The sequence below is a fragment of the Solea senegalensis genome, linkage group LG12 (assembly GCF_019176455.1).
Source record: "Solea senegalensis isolate Sse05_10M linkage group LG12, IFAPA_SoseM_1, whole genome shotgun sequence".
Lineage (NCBI taxonomy): Eukaryota > Metazoa > Chordata > Actinopteri > Pleuronectiformes > Soleidae > Solea > Solea senegalensis.
The window spans coordinates 20,424,822-20,444,771 of record NC_058032.1 but is presented as its reverse complement, the minus strand read 5'-3'; the positions used below and the strand labels follow the sequence as shown (position 1 = coordinate 20,444,771).

At 40.8% G+C, this 19,950-nt stretch overlaps 1 protein-coding gene across 1 annotated transcript; it reads right to left on the bottom strand.

The window, feature by feature from the left end:
* Positions 1–250: 250 nt before the first annotated feature.
* LOC122778809 (protein lin-28 homolog B-like) lies at positions 251–19,841 on the bottom strand. Its single transcript, XM_044040905.1, has 3 exons — positions 19,273–19,841; positions 11,851–12,044; positions 251–442 (listed from the first exon to the last, which is right to left on the bottom strand). Exons 1-3 carry the CDS (start codon positions 19,295–19,297, stop codon positions 251–253), a joined length of 411 nt encoding a protein of 136 aa, XP_043896840.1. The 5' UTR covers positions 19,298–19,841.
* Between the last annotated feature and the right edge of the window lie 109 nt (positions 19,842–19,950).

Sequence of the window (19,950 nt, the reverse complement as noted above, 5' to 3'; positions counted from 1 at the left end):
CTTATTATGGTGCACAATAACCATAGCAACAGGCATGTAGTCGTGCAGATTGAATAGATTTAATCTATAATCTCCGCCCACTGAGAAACGCTCCACTGCGGTGAGATGTATGTACAATGCGTTGCCTACTCTATTATTACTCTACTGTATAGACAGATTTGTAAATGCACTACATTACTGCAGTCTGCAGCCTGAGCGTTGAAATGAAAGAATTACTGTTCCTTTACATTATGTTTATTTAAAATTCCACTCACCGGTCTCCCTTTGGTTTGCGTTTCTGGAGTGGGACCTTCCCCTTGAGTCTCCTTTCACTGCCTGAGCAGGGTCCCCCACAGGGTCCTGTTACCCGCAGAGACTCGAGGCCCTTGGAGGACTTCTTATAGGTGAACTCCACCTGCTCACCCTCCTTTAAGCTGCGAAAGCCCTCCATCACAAGTTTGCTCTGTGCGGGGGGGAAAAGACACACACAATACAACATAATTAGCAATTAAACAAGGACAAATTTGAATAAATAAAATGATGATGCCTACAATACAGACGAGTGCGTCAGAGGTTAAAGGTCTAATGGTAAGACCTCAGATAGTGACAGAGTAAATATGGATTTTTCTGTGGCCGATAAATCAGTGAATCTGATATAATGCCTATTATCTATTTTTTTTTCTTCCTCCATCTGATAAAATATAAGAGGTGAATAATAACGAATGAACACTTTGATAGGTAGGTGGCTAGCTAGCTAGCAAGGTATCTAGTTAGGTAGATAGATAGCTAACTAGCTAGGTAGATAGCTAGGTAGCTAGCTAGGTAGATAGGTGGTTTGCTAGCTAAATAGCTAGCGATAGATGTCACTTAACACTTTTATTATGAGCCTAATTATTTGTCAAATCATTAAAACTAATTACATAGCAATCTTATTGTTCATTACACACATAAATATGCTTCATTTAGCATAAAAAAGGTAATAACTGTATTTTTAAGATCGTGTAATACAGATGATCATAAAGAGTAGATCTTTTATTCTACAGTGTTTACAGTGTACTGTAACTCTCCTTTTGAGAGGCACAAACAACTTTTCATGAGTCCAGAGAAACAACCTGTGTGCGGTTTTCTGTTCTCATAAAGATCATATATCTGGATATAACCTAGGAATATTGAGATATTATTTATAAGCCACTGGCTTACAAACATAGGATAAGGCAGAGAGGACAGTACAAAGACAAGGAGTCACTAAAAACACCAAGTACACGAAGGGTTGTCAAATTGTGTTCTGGATGAAAAAAAATAAGGTTTGAGTGACTTAGCAGCATTGATGAAGTGTCTGAGAACAACATATGAGTAAGAATCAACCGATTAATTAAAAATAATAGGCCAACGCCGGTTCAAAAACACAATTAGTCGATCTATGTCTTAAACAGAGGACTGTTCAGCTCACGCCCTCACTTTTCCCACGCGTGTCAGGAAACGTTCACCCATTTTCATTCCAGGAAGGATACTTCTTTATTTGTATTGAAGCTTTCACTTCACCTCAAAATACTGTACAAAATACAAAACTCTTTAAAGCAAATACTTTGCTTAAAGTACATATAAAAGCCTTATTTTAGTCATGCACTTACATACAAACAATGCTTTGTAGTAAGCGTATGTATTTATATTTATGATGTGGACTAAAATTGCCGTCATTTAAGCGACACCTGCCTCTTTCAGGTTGACGGGTGAAAAGAAATGATCGAATAGATGGGAATCACAATGCCTTAAACTTGTAAGTCTGCAAGAACACAATGCAGCACGATATGTAACAATGTGAGTCATTAGACGACCACGTGTCCTATTTAGGTCAAAGAATGACTCCCATTCTGTCTGAACCGCATAAAGCTCAGTGTTTAAATTAGAATTAAATTAAAAAGTACATTTTTATATATTTAATATCTACTTTATCATTCATTTATACAGTGCAGACATGAAATGTTTGAGTTTTTTTGTCCAGTAAATGTTTATTTGAGTCCAGCAACTCTGCGCATCATTTGCCATTTTATTATCGCGTTATTAGACAGAGAGAGTGGGAAAAAGAAAAATCAACAAAACAAATCAGCCTCACTTATCAACCGCCGGCTGCACTGATTTTCCAAGATCTGCACGGTTAATAGAAAGTCCCATTTCGGGCCGACCACTACATCAGTGTGAACTTAATGATCTGTGTGTGTGTGTGTGAGTGAATACACACACACACACACACACACAGTCCAATCAACACTCTGTCTCCAAATAAGCGTCTCAGAAGAATAAAGGCTTATTAACACGTGTGTGTCTGTGTTGACTGCGGGGGCTCAAACCTTACTGCACACACATGCAGTAGCACACAGTGTACACAGGAAGACATCGTCTCAGACATGATGGATTGACTGTATGCGGTTTGCACCAACTGTCATGACAGCATGTGCACAGAGGCACTTTCTCTGTGCGTCTATATGCTTTATCTACCTTTCACAGAAACACCACTTCCTACTCCTTCTGCAGGGAGAGAAAAGGCGAGGGCGCCGCACCGTTGCAGCACCCATCCACCATCCATCTTATCTACATGATCGGAATTATTGATGGAGTTACCTATAATCAGTGAGCAATGATTAATGCCCTGCTGATCACACAGCAAAGGACAGCTGAGAGAGAGAGAGAGGGAGAGGGGCAGCGACCTTCATGAACATCATAGCGAGTCTTGCAAATCTCGGCGTAGGTAAACACGCACCCACACACGAGCGTGCCGAGCAAAAACCTACATACTACCTATACATCCAGCCCTATAAATACCACATCTATAAATGCGGTGTTGGCCGTATAGACACGTACGTATGTATAGGAGACAGGAAGAGAAAGGGAGCAAATGATCTGAGGGAATTCAACGTGAAACCAGAGGAAGGAGCGAAAAAAAAATGTGCTCAGCAGCATTTTTCTTTTTTTGTGTGTGCGCCTGAGACACCACAGCAGTAACAGGAAGCTTATGGTGCTCTATAGGGCGCACGTGCATTTATAGATATAAATGAATATGTGTTTTAAAGAAGTGTCGATGAATAAAACAGTGAGGATTGTGAGCGCGGCACGGGCACGTGTGAATTCATTTCAAACTAACATTAGTGAGCGTGAACTCGCAGCACCGTGGTGGCATCGAATGAACGATTAAGAGGGAAAATAGCAACGATAATTTGGTTTATATCGCATTGGTTTTGAAAAAGAAAAAAAGGCCCTTATGTTCTACTCTTAATTTCATACAATTAAAAGGACAAACATGAACAAAACAAAAATTTACAGTAGAACTTCATTTATAACTCTTTACTTCCATTAAAACAATGACTGAAACAAAAAACTCTCTGTTTTATGATATAAATACAAATATTAGCACACTTCAGCTGTGCTGAGATTTTATAATATTTTATATTTATATATTTTATAATTTTTTTTATATATATACAAAACGTGTATATCAAAACTATTAAACCTACTTTAATTCAATACATTACCCCCATTGCAACTTTTGCTGACATTAAACCTACCAGACAAAATAAATACACACATTCATTTAGCATATGCGCTGCTGATGTATTTTTAACCATTTATCTCGGGTAAATCTTAATATGACGCACTAAAGCACTTAATTCACACATAATACTCACAATTATCACTTTATTCTCCCACAAACTGTTCGGCTCACAGCCTTAAACTTCTTTAAGAACTATAATTCCTACTATTGTACTTTGACATTTCCTGAAAATGCAGAAAAACCGACCGTTTTTTTGGCCGCTATTGAAAAAAGAAAAAAAAACTGAATACGAGTAATTTGCCAGAAATGTATTCATTCCACCGTCTCTCACAATTCCTTTTTTTCCCTTTCTCTCCTCTGCACCGAGCATTACAGCCAAGGCCACTTGGCTCCCAGTCAATTGCTGATGGACGACTCATTCATTTTGTGCATGCATTCAGGTATTGGATTTGGCTTAGAGGAGAGGACGAGGATTGGGGAACGGAAAGCGAAAGCAAAGATTTTCTTTTGCACAAGAGATGATGGAGGGGAGGGGGGGAGGCAGAGGGAAACGATGAGGTGAGCAACACATCGACAGGGCCAATCTCAAATGCCTGCGCTGCTAAAAACCAAGGTTCACGATCGATAATTTATCAAACAACCAAAACTGCAAACTTAAATGCACAGACAAAGTCGTCTCCTGCTGTTTCAGATTCAAGTGCTGATGCGTTCAGAGGGGATGCGTCAAACGAAACAGCATGGATCAGTGTTTGAAAACAAAAAAAAAAATGTTTTCTGAATAATAATGACGAGTAATTATTGACTGGTAGCATGGACTCTTCCTCTTCCTCTCTTGTGTCCAATCTACAGGCGGCTTGTCACTGCAGGTCAAAGTTGAGTGGTTGTGTCAGTCCCCTAACCCCCCCTCTCTCCAACCCGCTCAATGCCCACAATGCACCAGAGAGGAAACCACACAACCTCTTTTGTTCTGTAGAAATGCAGGAAAACACACACAGAGAAAGGAGGGGATCTTCATCTAGGACGTGGTATCACGCTCATGAGTTTAATTTTGGTTTACAGCAGCTCAGTCTCCTCAACTGCGTAATAAAAAGGCAGCAAGTGTATTTACGTGTGCATGCTCTGCATATGAGAGAGAGAGAGAGAGAGAGAGAGAGAGAGAGAGGGGTGATAGTATATGCATGTTTCAATCTGTGTGAAGAAACTTCACAAATCAGAAACCTGCAACCCGAGTCCTCTCCTCTCAAGTGACCTGGCGGGTGTCCTGACCCGTTTCACTTTACATCCAGAGGTCAGGAAAGGGCACGGCTCCTTGGAGCGAGCGAGAGAGAACATCAGCTAGGAGAGAGAGCGAGAGGGAGAGAGCGAGAAGATAAAATGGAGGAGTGGCCTGGAGGGGGGGTGGGTGTGGTGGGTGGATGTGTGATGAGAGGCGGGGATTCATAGAAATGCCTCCAGCACATTCTGTTCAGCTCCAGTGGAGGAGCAACTCCTGATCAGTGGCCGGACTTTGGGGGAGCCCGGGCACAAAAACCCCATTTGATCAGGAGCCCCCATAGGTCAGCAGCAGAAATCCAGGGGTCACCGGTGCAACCAGCCCCAGAACCACCCCCACTCCTGCCCAACTGGAGGTTCACACCGACTCTCTGATTTAACTCATACCCCGTTTCATCAGAAAAAAAGAAAGATTTAAACCCTGGTTTAGACAGGATTTTTGACCAGTGGGAATGTGTTTAATGTGTTAAATACACACGTGGATTTTTATCAGATGTGACTCAGCATTAGTGAGGATGAAAGACAGAGGCTGGCTATTGATTAATAATTTGCCATTTAAATATCTGCGTTTCCGGTTTTATGAAATCAAATATTACACAATGTGGTAAAAAAAAGAGCTCCATTTAATTTAAAATAAAGTAGTTTCATAAATGGCACAGGTTTTTGTTTTCATTATTTACTTAAGGGGAAGGGACAAAGCATATTAATAAACATTAAAATGTAAATATGAGGCTAATTTCCACCTGTAGTCCCTCGGCAGGTTGATTTTATCAGGGAAACAGAAACATAGGAACACGAGAGCTCACAGATATACAAAAGGAGAAAATACATATACATACACACACATGCATACGCAGCTGTTAATAAAGTGCCAGTGGCATTGGACGATAGTAAAGTGCTAATGTTAAAGACAAGGTCAATTGTAGCACATGTTATAGAAAATATAGAGTGCATTCTTCCATAATAATTGCTTGATTGCACACGGCCCCTTAACATTTTGCACTCTGGTGGAAATGCACATAAACCTATTGCACCACCCTTCATTACACAAATTTATAATATAGTCAATTTAAAGTTAAGTCAGTACCGAATTCCGAATAAGACGCACATTCATTTTCTGGCACATTAGGAAACATTAGCTGTGAATGTTTTAAGAGAACCTTACTTCAAATCTACTTTCCTGGGGGCAAAAGTGCTACCACAGCTACACAAAATACAAGACGGCAGAAAACGGCACATTGAGGATGAACGGTAGAAAAAAATAACGAGAACAAACAGCGGGAAAAAAGAAAGAAATGGTCACACGCACCTGCCCTAACACATAAACACAACATTATTAAAAAAATAGTAAAATAAATAGTAGAACTGACCTGAGATATTTAGTGCTAAACCCAGGTCGCCAGCAGAGCAGTTCATTCATTTATCTAACTTGATATTATTGAATTTAATTAGCACCTTAAATCCAACCCATCAAACTCAATGGAGGGTGAATAAGGGACTGAAGGGAAAAACACACAAAATAATGGCGACACTGAATCGGCTTCTCCCTTTGACTAACCACGAGAATGATGTTCATACTTCTTCAAAAATCCCAGGTATACCCACTGAATCTAGGAGCAGGTGCTGCTGACACATCATGAAACCGAGCCACCAAAATGGATCCCAGCGTTGTATAAAATGTCTTGATTATGCTTACACACTTCCTTATATGTAATAAATATCCTCCCACTGTCATGTGTGCGACTTTGTGAGTGAGTGTGTGTGCGTGCGTGTGTGTGTGTGTGTGTGTGACACTGGCGAGCGTTATCGCGTGTAGGAAGGAGCCAGCGATCGATACTGACTCCAACATCCTGGATAGAAATAACCCTCCTCCCTCTCATTGGTCCGCTCTCCACCATCATCGCCATCATCAGTGCCTAACAATCAATACAGGAAGCTGTAACATGAGGGGATGGGGAAGTGGTGAGACGAGAACCACTGGACTTTCTCCGTGGTGACCACCAGCTCTGGAGCAGCTAATTATGGGATGCTTTGAATCAGAGGTGGCCTGCGCGGAGCCGCACGCCACATATTGTGCTCGTGTTTAGAGGGACGGGCGCGCGTGTGTGTGTGTGTGTGCGGGGGTAAGCGTGAGGGAGAAGGCGGTCACCATGTGGCGTGGTGCCATTAAGTAGCCTTTTACACACAGGAAATGCTAAGTGGACAAAGCTGGGCCACATCAGCTCAGATGGACATAACCCAACAGGATGCATATAAACCAAAGAAGAAAGAGGAGACAGGAAACGGATTAGGAAAGCTGGATGAAGAAGAAGAAGAAGAAGAAGAGAGGGGAGAGGAAAAAAAATACATACTTGCATAACCACCAACCGAGGCGCATGCTCTCATGACGCTGACACCCCAGCACTCCTCACCACGTTGTCATTAGTGGCCCTGACCCTTGAACCCCCCTCCCAACCCCCCATCCAAACACTTAAAAGCCTTCGTGTTCCCCGCTCCGTCTCAAATTAACAACATCCAACACACCCCCCGATTATGACTGAGGCAAATATTTGATCTGGGGGAAGGAAGCACTAGATCATCTCGCCGGGTTTATCAGCACGACAGGGGGAAATGAACCTCACTGAGGTGAGCGGTGATAAAAGCTGGTAACAAAAAAAAACAAAAAAAAAAACCAGCAGCAGTAGCCATTCAAAAACAGGATCTGTGCGACAGTGTGAGTAGCTTTTTCTACAAAAACTGTATTTAATATAGTGTGTGAGCTAATACTGCTATAATATGACACCTGCACATATTAAATATACATAATGTCAGCAGAGTAGAAACATAAATCAGTTTAAAAGAATATACAAAATATTCATTTTAAACAGCAGTTGTCGTGTTTAAAGCCAGACATATTATTCTTGTAAATACTTGGTGATGCGATAAAGTATGGAATAAAGGTACATAAAGGTTTATACTTCTGCCTACTCCCTTTCAAACACGTGTGATGTGCGTTTAATGTGTTGTCATTGTAAATGTTGTTCTACCGATCTATATTTTTTTACATTTGCTTGACACTAATACACTTTTATAATCATCGTTAACGTGCGCTTCCACTACTGCGCTGCACTTTTGTTTGGTTAAATGGTGCAAAACTGTGGTTGTTGCAAATGTGTTTGAATTGAAATAATTACTTTATTTACTGATTTTGTCACATACGGCTACATTTGGGGTATTTTTTTAGGAGAAAATGTGTATTTTCAGTATTATGTATATGTATAATGTATAATCTTCACATACTGTAATATGCATACCACACATAGACTAAGACGGAAGAAACCATATGCTTTTCTGTGTTTTAATGTTTTTAATATAATGATGTTTCGTTGAAGTAAAAATGTGAAACATTTGCAGGTTCCGGGTTGAGATTTGATGCCTTTCTCTGTAATGAAAAAAATAAGTCTATAGTGTGGTATTTTTTTGTGAGTTTAATTTCATTCTTTTTTATATAGAATGCTATGTTGGCCAGAGTGGAAGTTACACTATGGATTTTTGACTAGTACAGACAATAACAAAAGAAAGAAATGGGTGCACATTAATGACGAATGTATATGGTTGAAATTACAAATAATGTATTGATTTTTAAAAAAAAATCTATTTCAGGCTTGTTTTTTCAGCCCTGTATAATGTGCCTTGCATTCTCTCCTGCCACCTTTCCAATTACCAATCACTCCGCTCTATATGTGGCCAGCCCCTCAAAAGGAAGTCATGTGACCACTCTTTCTTCTTCTCTTGTGTTTTTTGATGTTCATGAGAGAAGGGTGGTGGGTGGGTGGGTGGTTTTGAAGAAGGAGGAGGAGGAGGAGGAGCGGGTGGGTGGGTGGTTGGGTGGAGGGATAGTGTGGCTGCAGGAGAGACAAAGCCTGATACTTGCTATCTGGAGGCAGAGATGGGTGGGGCCTGCATGCCAAACGGTGACACGGACCAGAGGTTAATCTCACTAGGGGCCCACTTTAACCTCGCTACACATAACACACACACACACACACTCTCTCGTGCACTCACACACACACACACACTGAGAACCTAAAGCATCTCGGTTCACATGTAGACATCAACTACCTGGTGGTTAAAGAGGGGGAGCCGCACACACACACACACGGAGGAGAGGCTCCATAAATTGAACACACACACACACACACACACTGTGGAGGTTTCAGGAGAATGACCACAGCAGCAGCAGCAGCAGCAGCAACAGCAGCAGCAACAGCAGCAGCAGCAGCAGCAGCAGCAGCAGCAGCAGCAGCAGCAGCAGCAGCAGCAAACTGTTCAACATTTCAAACTGATTACTGACAAAGGGCAAGCAGCCCCCCCACCACACAGCCACACACCCCTTCACCCCACCCAACCCTCCTGCCTTTTTGTCTTTAAAGAAATTCCTCTTTTTAAAGAACGCCCGAGGAGAGACAGACAGAGAAAGAGAGACACGCACGTACACACACGTGCATGCACACACACCCAGGTCCTAGCAGGAACTCACACACACACACGCGCACAGAAAGAAAAAAAACACTCAGGTAGAGAAGGGGTTTGACACTGAACTTGAACGCTGATCGTGAAACAGCGTGTGTGTGGAATCACTAGGCAGAAAGCTTCCTCTCCCTCTCTCTCTCTCTCTCACACCTTCAAAAAGCCTCCCAGGAAGCGAACCCGCGGTCAGACTGGAACCCTCTGACTGACACACACACACAGCCTCTCTTACCTCCACTATCTCGTCTTTTTCCAACCTCTTGCTCATGTTTTCCTCCTCAGCTACCACTAGCACACCCCCCACCCCTTACCGGCACCACCCACCACCCCCTCACCCACACTTATTTTTCCCACATCCCACTCCTCCTCCTCTTCTCTTCCCCTTCTTTCTCCTGTCCTCATGCTCCCTTTTCCCCTCCCTATATAGCTCCTACCTCTCCCTCTCTCTCATAAGTATCAGTGTCAGTGTTGTGCTGCATATTTTTCTTTAATCTGATCATTAATCTTCTATCATAAAGGCAATACTGTGTGACCTTTGTGTCAAATAAAACTTGTAAATAATAAAAAGAAAAAAAAAAAAGACAGTTATTTCTTATTAGCGGGACACTGATCGCAGCCGTGACAACGTGTTAATTATTCAATTACTGAATGAAACAATGAATCGTGGCTCATTTCAGCACCAGAATCTAAACACGCGCCGCCTCTTAAATACTAATCTAATCCTGTTATTTTTAACACCGAACTCACATATTTGATGATATGGTTTTACTATTTTCTGACATTTCATTTCCCCACTTTTCCACGTATTGATTTTTTTTAAATAATTAGTTTTCTTGCTCACACACACACAAACAGACAAAACCAAAACCTCCTTAGGCGGACGTAGAACGACGATACGTGTCCTCACACACAAAAAAAATCTGCACACTTCCTCAATGTAAACACCCGCAGCTACCGTCAATATGTCCATATGTCTCCACGCCTCCAGCAGAGAGACACACAGCAGAGTATGAGGAAGGAAAGTCAAACTGACAAAAATGACTGACACATGAAACGGGAGCACATTATATATGAAGGCAAACGCTTTTGAGTTGCCAAGTGACACTTGGTAAACACGTGGCCAGAAACGCTGGAGGAGAATTCTCCACATAGCGATGACTCCTCGTCAATGTAAAGGCTTCTTTGCTGACTCGAACACTCCACACACCTTTATTATCAAAACGACTGAGCCTTAAACTTAAGCATCTGGACAAATATTCCCACACAAGCCCCGCATGGCACCAGCCTGTCCTCTACACCAAGCTTCTGGGACACAAGAGTGTTTATTTGACTTGTGCTTTAAGCTCAGACCAGACCTCCAGTCCCCCCACCTTCAGCTGACCTAATCCACATTCAGGGGGGAATCTGGAGCCAGAACCGTTCAGTCTGTGTCATCACGATTTGGAATGAGCAAATGAAAACATATCGATATAAAGTGACAGAAAACAAAAATGCCAACCACCAAAGGTTTAAAACACAAGTAGGAGGCAAGAAGGTTTTAATCTCTATTTCTTAAAAGAAAGACACTGAGATTAATTGAAAACCCTACATTAAGACAACAAAAGACAAAAGGCAACAACGTCACTAAAGTCCAACAGTTACAGATGTAACGTCAAAATTAAAAGTGTACAAGAGAGTGTGGACAGACCGGTGCCTTTGTGACGGCATAATTTATATTTCCTGCTGCTCAGTGGACCCATCTTTTTTTAATCACCACTACATTTTTGACATTTGACCCCGAACCTGCAGCCCCACACACACACACACCCGCCCCCTTCCTCTTTACCAATCGCTCAGCCCCAATAGAGACACCTCAAGCAGAGGGTGTCATGGGTGGAAATGCCTTTTCCTCATCCTCACTCATTGCTCCTCCAGTATTTTAAAGTCACTTTATGGGACCATAAAAAATAAAGGGGGTGATTTAACTGGGGGGGGGGTTAGAGGGTCTGAAAGAATGGAGGAGTCCTCTGCTGCAGGAGAACAAGTCGAAAACAAGGCCTCTGAAATGAACTCCACGTACTATAAATCAACAGGAGAGGACATGCGGTGCAGGAACAGCCCGGGCAGGGGTGGTGTTTTAAGTCACATCACACGAGTGCGGGGTGAATGTGCACGGCTAACATTTCACAACAACAGTAGAGGGGTGGGGGAGTCAGCCTCCCAGAACCAGACCCAGTGAGAGGGCACAGTGTGACTTCTTCCAAAACAGACTCTCCAACGTGTTGAGCTGGCGAGATGTCAGGAAACTCTCTCTGTGTCTGTGTCTGTGTGAAACTATAGCCGTGTCACTCACAGTCACATGATGTATATATATACACATATTTTTCCTTCACAATGCAGAGGAAAACAAAGCAGTGCAGCAGGGAGGGCTGCATGTGGCTCAGTGGACAATTCAAACATCCGGATGTGATGCAAAAAAAAAAAGAAAAAAAAAAAAAAGGGTTTCCACATGAAACCAATTGTTGTTTATTTATTCATTTATTTATTGATTGAAGTGAACTTACTTGGTGGACGAAAACATCCAGAGGCGAGTCGACGGGGCTCCCCTCGCTGCTGGTCATTGAGATAAATCCGAAGCCCATCCGGACGTTGAACCACTTGCAGAAGCCCGTGCCTGACAGGATCTGAGCCCGAGTCCGGTCCTCCTGCTCGGTGGACTTGGCGGGGTCTTCTCCCCCGCCACCTTTACCCGGCCCTCCTGAAACAAATGTTCACACCATTACATTTCTCTCCACCGCACACGCGTCTTAAAGCCGCACTGGCGTGAATAAAACGTGCGTAAAGAAAGCGCGTGGAAGTGTGGAGGGAAATCCCCCTTCCACTTTATATACAGCGTGAACAAGTTTCCTTCTTTTTTTTATGCCATCACATGAGCGACCGGAGGCGAGTTAAAACACACACTCAAATAGAAGGGGGGACAGTTTGTTTCTCTCCCGTCAAACTTATGTTGGATTGTCCTCGTGCATCTACTGAGTTGTGAGGAAAAAAAAGGCTGCAGGTGTACGCGTGCTCCACAGCAGCGCCCTGGTTACATGGTGGTGCTCGACAGGGGCGCCTCACTTTCCTGCTCTTATGTCCATCCTTACATATATCTATATATATATATTAACATATATATATATATATATATATATATATATATATATATATGTTAAATAATAAAAAATAACAATCACGTTGCACCTTGCCTCCTCCTCCTTCTCCTCCTCCCCTGCTTCTATGTCCCTATATCTCCTGTGCACACGCAAAACACATTTGCAACTAAGGAGGGGAGGAAGAAAAACACACACACACACACATATACAGAGGCGCGCGGTGGTGGTGGTGGAGGAGGAGGAGGAGGAGGAGGGGGGAGAAAAGAAAAACACAATAATTGCAGAGAATAACCTTCGGCCATGTTTCCCCGCGGACCCTCTGCGCCCAAGTTGCGATAGAGAAGCTTCCTCTGCGAAAACGGGCTGCGGTCGTCACCATTAATCCGACATCCTCGATCCCATCGGTCACCAGTGGAGCTCGCATGGTACGGCGTGCTTTCTGCCTTTTGATATTTTTGTCATGTCTCTCTCTGTCTCTCTGTCTCTCTGTCTCTCTCTCTCTCTCTCTCCTTCAAGTCCCTTTCCTCACTCGCACCACCTCTGTACTGAGCCCTCTCTCCACACACACACACACTCACACACATATACACCCCCAACACCCCCCACCCCTCTCTCTCTCTCTCTCTCCGCTCTCTCTCTCTCTCTCTCTCCGCTCTCGTTCGGTCTCGAGCTGGCTGTGCCCGTTCCCGTAGTGAGAACACGTGATTACATACGTTCCACAGCCACCCGCTCGTGCTCCAAAAAGGGGGGGAGAAGGGAATCGGACTCGCAACACACACACACACACTAGTGTTGTGTGATTATGCAACACACTAACGACACGCTTACATGCAACACAATGTATATATAATGTGTATAATATAATAGAGTGGCAGCAGCTTTAAAGCTTTAAATAATGGCTGTTTATGTGCCGATATAACACATTCATATAACACCGATGTTGACATGAATTCAATCACATGAATTACATTTACCGAGGGTCAACAAGTGGGTGGTCATGGAAACGGAAAACAAACACAAAAACCAAATAAAACAAGACATTTTCTCTTTCAAATGTAATATCCTATTTTCTATTATATATACATATACATATATGTATATACAGTATATACATAATAGAGAATAGGATATTACATTTGAAACAGAAAATGTCTTGTTTTGCTGGTATGTGGAAATGCATTTTTATTATTATTTATTACTTTTGCTGACACCTATCATCCGATCTTATCTTAAAGCTGTAGTACGTAACCATTAGATGTAAACGTCTGTCGCATCCAAACAATTGTAAAATGAGTTCACACATGTCATACTATGTATACTATCTCTCTCTCTCTCTCTCTCTATGTATATATATATATATAATATATATATGGTTTGTTACGTGCCTTACATCATGCTAGTTGAGTGCAGGTCTGCAACATCAATTCATATTCTTTTAAAACCTACCCATTTGTTAGCCACAGCATGTGTTTAAATAAAAATAAAAGTATCATCGGCCCCTGACTGCAACTTTCAGTGTCTTTTCATTTCTTTTTCTCCCCTCTTTCCTTCACCTCTCCATTTAGATGTTGTAATGTCTTTTATTATGTCTTTTATGTATTATATCTGTAATGCTGCTGCTGCATTTCTCTTTCATTGAAACGGCATGTTGTTGAAATGTGCTATGAAAAGAACTGTTTTTAATCAATAAATGATTTATCTATCTATCTATCTGTCTGTCTATCTACACTGTATCAAACCAGCATTTCTGTCATTATTGTTATGCTCTCTATTTATTTCTCCTCTCATGGTTCCATTCATTCACCTGTTTCTTTGTTATCTGTGTTTTTAACACGGTGTGTCACCAGAATAAATGATATAAAATCTATAGTTTAACCAGAGCTTTACGTGTGCATAATATTAACGGATATGTTGGTTTATTCGTCTTACGAAACGCCGTCGCAGTGGCGAAACACTGGTTGCACATCGACGTGGCTTTTGTATTTTGAGGAACTCACATTTTCCGTCAGCTTCTATATGGAAAAACACACTCTCAAACGCAGCTTATGATTATTATTATCATTATTATTCACTGATAGGTGAATAGATTGCTTTGCTTTTACAAATTGTCTATGATTATCCACCAGTAACTGGTTTCTCAGCACTCTCATTTCAAACTTGTTCTGATCATTCAAATGATTCTCTAAACAGACATTAAATGCTTTAATGATGTGGCCGATTGGTGTGTGTATTATACATGTAGGATTCATTCAATCACAATGTCGGTACAACCTCTGCTTTCCTTCACATTTATACACACAATTGAGAAAGATTATGTGCCAGCCACACCAAATAAATTGGAAATGATCTTTCCATGTGTTATTCCCGAGCTTGTGTGCCTATATAATCTATATGACCGGTCACAGCCTCCTCCAGCATCATGGTGGGCACCAGAGGAGAGCTGAACTCACAGCTTTGGAATGTGAGTGAAAAACAAACGTGAAAAGTGATGTGTTCAGTCCTGTGATCTCAGGCTGTCCACGGGAAATCGATCCTTTCGGAGAGACGGAGACGTTTGGCTAGGATGTTTCCAGTGTTAAAGTTTTAAAGGTTTACAAAAGATTTTGTTTTAATTTGGGATCGCTTGTGGCTGTTTATTAATATTAATAATAATAATAAGACAAAAATCAAACTTTTATGTAGTGTTTTCTTCCCCTTTTAGATTTATTGACGAGAAACCTGAACGTTTTTTGTATTTTTTAATATATCAATTGTCAGGTTTTGACTCAGAGTTATGTTATTTATTGATTTGCAAACCAGTAGCATCTAAAGTAACTAATGTTCAGCTCCTGGATCCTTTGGATTTGTTTGTTTAATAAGACAAAAATCAAACTTAAATATAGTTTTAGAACGTCAAAAGTGTTTACTTTAATAAATGTGAATGTTTTTTTGTTTTCTTTGTATGAAAAAAAGTCCAGAAAAAAAGTCCAGGTTTGGAAGTGAACTGCCACTCACTGCCTTATTCTAATGACATGTTACAATCACAGAGGCCCAGGCATAAGCTGCAGTTACACAAGACCACACACAAGATCAATAACCACACGGCTTTAAAAAGAAGAAGGGGGGGGGAGGTGTGTACATTGAGAAACTTCACCTCTTATCTCACATCTACTCGAGTGGGCTCCTTTTTCAGGGGGTTATTCCCGGGTATGAGAGAGGAAAGAAAGAAGGAAAGAGGGAAAGAAGGAAAACACGTCGGAGGAATGGAACAACAACAAGTCCCATCTCCACCCACCAGAGCTGCAGGGCCCACCCTCCGGAATTCATGTGCTCTCCCCCCGCCCCAGTTCATCCATCCCCCCACACCGCCCACCCGCGCTAAAAAGGCCTGTTTTTGAAGATGCTTGCAGAGGAGGCCTCCATAGTGGCCAGAGAATTACTGTGTGGGTCACAGGGTTGGATACCAGTGTCAGATGCTATCCACCCCTGCATATACTGACAGGACCTTTTCTGATTATGGGACACGTCGGTGAAAAATCAGAGATAAAAAGAGAGTTGCTAGTCACAGGATGCTTTTGAGAAAAAAGTTTTGTATGTATACTTACTCACTGGATTTGATGTATAAGGAAGATAAATCAACTTATTTGGAATAAACGACAGGAAGTGCTTTATTGTTTGCTGTTTTGCTGCAGGAGAAACGTTTTCTTTTCACTTTACATCAGATTGTTTTTCCCATAACAAAATAAACAACTTTCCATAAGAATGATTATTATTTTTCTTACAAGTAACCAGAAGTAATTCAACTGCCCTTTCAATCTTTTTATTTCCACTCATCCTCTCATCTCTGCTCATGGAGAACAAAATGCAAACTTTTCCAATGAAGATTTGCAATACAATACAATCCGATTTTAAAGCTGAACTGACAATGAAAACCTCAATTATTCACATTAGTTGTTGTTTTGTAACTAACACTAGGTTTCAAACTAACATGTTCTAGTTTTGTCAGGTTTTTCCATGACGTTTTTCCAAAACTAATCATGGTTTAATGTTAGATTTTATTCTGGTATTTTACTCCACATCCTGGAGGATATGAGTTATTTCATATTTATTTTTAAATCAAGGTAATGCTTTTTTTTATTTTACATTTTTACATGTGTCAAAGACGGGAAGGATCGTTTATTGTCATTATACAACTGAAATTGCGAAATCAGATGGAGGTACTGCACATTTATAAATCTGCATTTAAGTTAAGAGAGGGTTAAAGTAGGGGAACTTAAAACTTCTTGATGAATTTTTGCTGTTTTGTTTTCTTCTCACCAACGTTTTGAGATTGTTTTCCATTATTTCAGATTTAGTTTAATCTGCTTCTATTTATGATGAATAAAACTATATACTATAAAAAATATATATAAAAAGTTCTGGGGGAAACGTTTTTCTATAAAGTGAATGCTGCAGAGTAAGATTTGATTTTACATTTATTGACAAGAACATTGAAAGAAAGCAAGTGCATTTTTTAATATATACATTTTCTGGTTTTGACACAAAGTTACGTTATTTATTGATTAATTTGCAACCAACAGCATCTAAAGTAACTAATGTTCAGCTTCTGATGTGCCTGTTGTCAACATTTTGAATGTGACATGTATTGTTTTTTAGTGTGTGGGGTTTCTTTGGTACTTTGACACCATAAATAGATTTATTATTATTTATGTACAAAATAAAACGTATATAACACAGTAAGTCATATTTATTATTTCTTGATTTGATTTGATTGTTTATTTGAATGTGTAAAAGAAACAAATAAAGGCATAACAATCAGAATAAAACTGAATGAAAGAAATTAACATTGATAGATAGATAGATAGATAGATAGATAGATAGATAGATAGATAGATAGATAGATAGATAGATAGATAGATAGATAGATAGATAGATAGATAGATTTTGGGGTGAAGTGGCTCTTTTAAGCAAACATAGGCCAGAAACAAAAATACAATTTTAACGCCCAGAACAAACCTATTCTGAAAAACTTTTTTGTGAGAGTTATTGATTATATATATTGGGGTTGTTGTTGTTTTTTTAGACAAAAAAAAAAAAGATTTTGATTTTGAATCCATAAACTCTTGTATTTACTTGTTTTCTTGAAATCCTTCAGAAGTGCAAACTGTCTGACCTTTAGTCATCGTGACCAAAATAGATAATTATGACCACACACACACACACACAAATTAGTGAGTTTTCTGACCAACATTTCTCAGCAGACTTTGGACTCCTTCACCCCAGCTAACCTCACCCAACCCCCACCTCTCACCCTGTGGGCTCCTAGGAAATGTGCCTTTTTACCCTGTGTTGCTGTCAATTCAGTTCAAAGGGTTCACTGGGTTCGTCTCTCTCTCTCTCTTTACTCTTTTCTTTTTTGGGGTGAGGGGGGGTTGTTATTTGTCGTTCACTTCATGCATTCCAGCTACCAATCCTTCACTTTCTACATCCTCCACAAGATATATAGAGTAAACACTTTTGGGGCAAAGCATGTCACCCTCACTCTGAGATTAGTTTTTTCCATGAAGGAGATGATGAAACGAAATGTTTTACATGCGGAATCTCAAAAAAATATATGTATGTATTATTATTTTATCATTTTTAACTTCCTCTGAGCACTTTTACTGCCTCCTTTCACAGCTTCTGCCTCCATCTCTGTCCAAAAGTATTAAACACGCGTTTGTTTTCATTTTCTCCAACGCCCTCATTTGACATTTTTCAAAGATTTCGTTTGGAAAAAAATTCAATTAACGAATTCAAAAAATGCCACACGCCACACAGCGTCACGTGCAGCATTCTTGACTATAACACTGACCCACATGTTTGCAGGATATCTCCTGGCTGCACTGCACTCGCCCCAAAAAGCCACTTTATCGTTGATTTAAAATCACATTAAATCGACTTAATTCATATGTGCGTAATGGCGCAATAAACGCCTCCCTGTCCGACACATTTTAACAACTTTTTCTTTCTTTTTTTTATAACTTCTTTATCTCAATAGAAGGATTCCCAATTCGATTTTTAAAAGGTCCAGAATAACAAAAAAAAGTTAACGATTTTTAAAAATATATATATATATTCTGGTAAACCACGTGGTCTTTGCCATCTTTCAACGCTAAAGCCTCCACCAATGGGAGTAAACGGGTGAAAATATGTGAATGAAATATCGGTGACGTCACACAAAGAGAGGGGGGAGGTGGAAGAAGAAGAAATAGAAGGAGCGCCTGTGCAGCCGGTGCGCCAAAAAATGCGCACAATAGAGCCAAATATGGGCCACAATCATAAAATTCAGGTGTTTTTTTGGTTTGATTATTGAGTTTTAATTTTTCAGTGGAGACTCAGCATCAGTGGGTCTCCATCTGCTTCTCCTCAGCTTCATTCTACTCAAACATTCAACGCGTTTGAATGGGCGACTGATCCATGGGTGCCAGGGAAAAATACTTTTAAATCCTCCCTAGTGATCGATTACATTTGTTTGTTTTAGTTTTATTTCTTTTTTTATTATCATTAGTATCTACTATAAGGACTCGAGTTGTTTATAGGCAATAAAACTATCCCCTCCACGAATTATGGTCGTAAAATGTGAGCATGTACGCGCATCAGTGCGCTCCATAACTTTATTGAATGTGTCCGACACAAGAAGAAGCGATCAATCACTTTGTTTGTGTGTGTTTGTGTTAAAGCCGATCGTGTTTTCGGGATCGATGAGGAGCAGCTCGTGCACAGCTCCACATATTAAAACTAAGGAAATACAACACCAAAGAGAAAACTCTAATGTAGAGAGTAAAAGAAAAAAGAAAGAAAAGGTCTCACCTGTAGATGTGGAGTCGAACATCATCCTCTCCTTTTTTCCCTCCTTGAATGAATGAATGAATGAATGAGCTGGCACAGGAAAGACCAGACCTCTCTCACACCCGGTGATGGAGCAAATGTACAGGGAGGCTGGAGAGAATTACATGTCTTTAACCTGCCCGGGAACCAAGTGACCGACTGGAATCAAAGAAGATTTTCCATGGATGAATATTTTATAGTGACACTGTAACATAAGCTGCAGCAGCAACAAGGAGAGAGAGAGACGGAGAGAGGGAGACAGAGAGAGAGGCTGAGGATTTGTTTTAAATGTCTCTCAGTGAAGCAACAGATTGCTCTGTGTGAGCCTGCTGTGGCACAGGTCTGAGGGAGGCATCTCCAACAAAGTGTGCTTCAAAGATGAGGAGCATTTTTCACCAACATCCACTTGTGACCTCAAAATGAATCCACCTTTTTTTACACCTGAGTTTTGTTCCATATCCAAGAGAAAAAAAATACATGAGCCAGTGGTGAATTTAAACCAAGTTTCCAGCTCGTCTTATCATCGCTCTTTCAACCATGTGGCATTCACTGCCTCCCCATCATGACTGAAGACTTCCCCCACCTCTCTCTTGTTGATAAAGATCCATATACACATCCCCCACACACACTCTCACACACACCCACCCTCTTTAGCCTCCA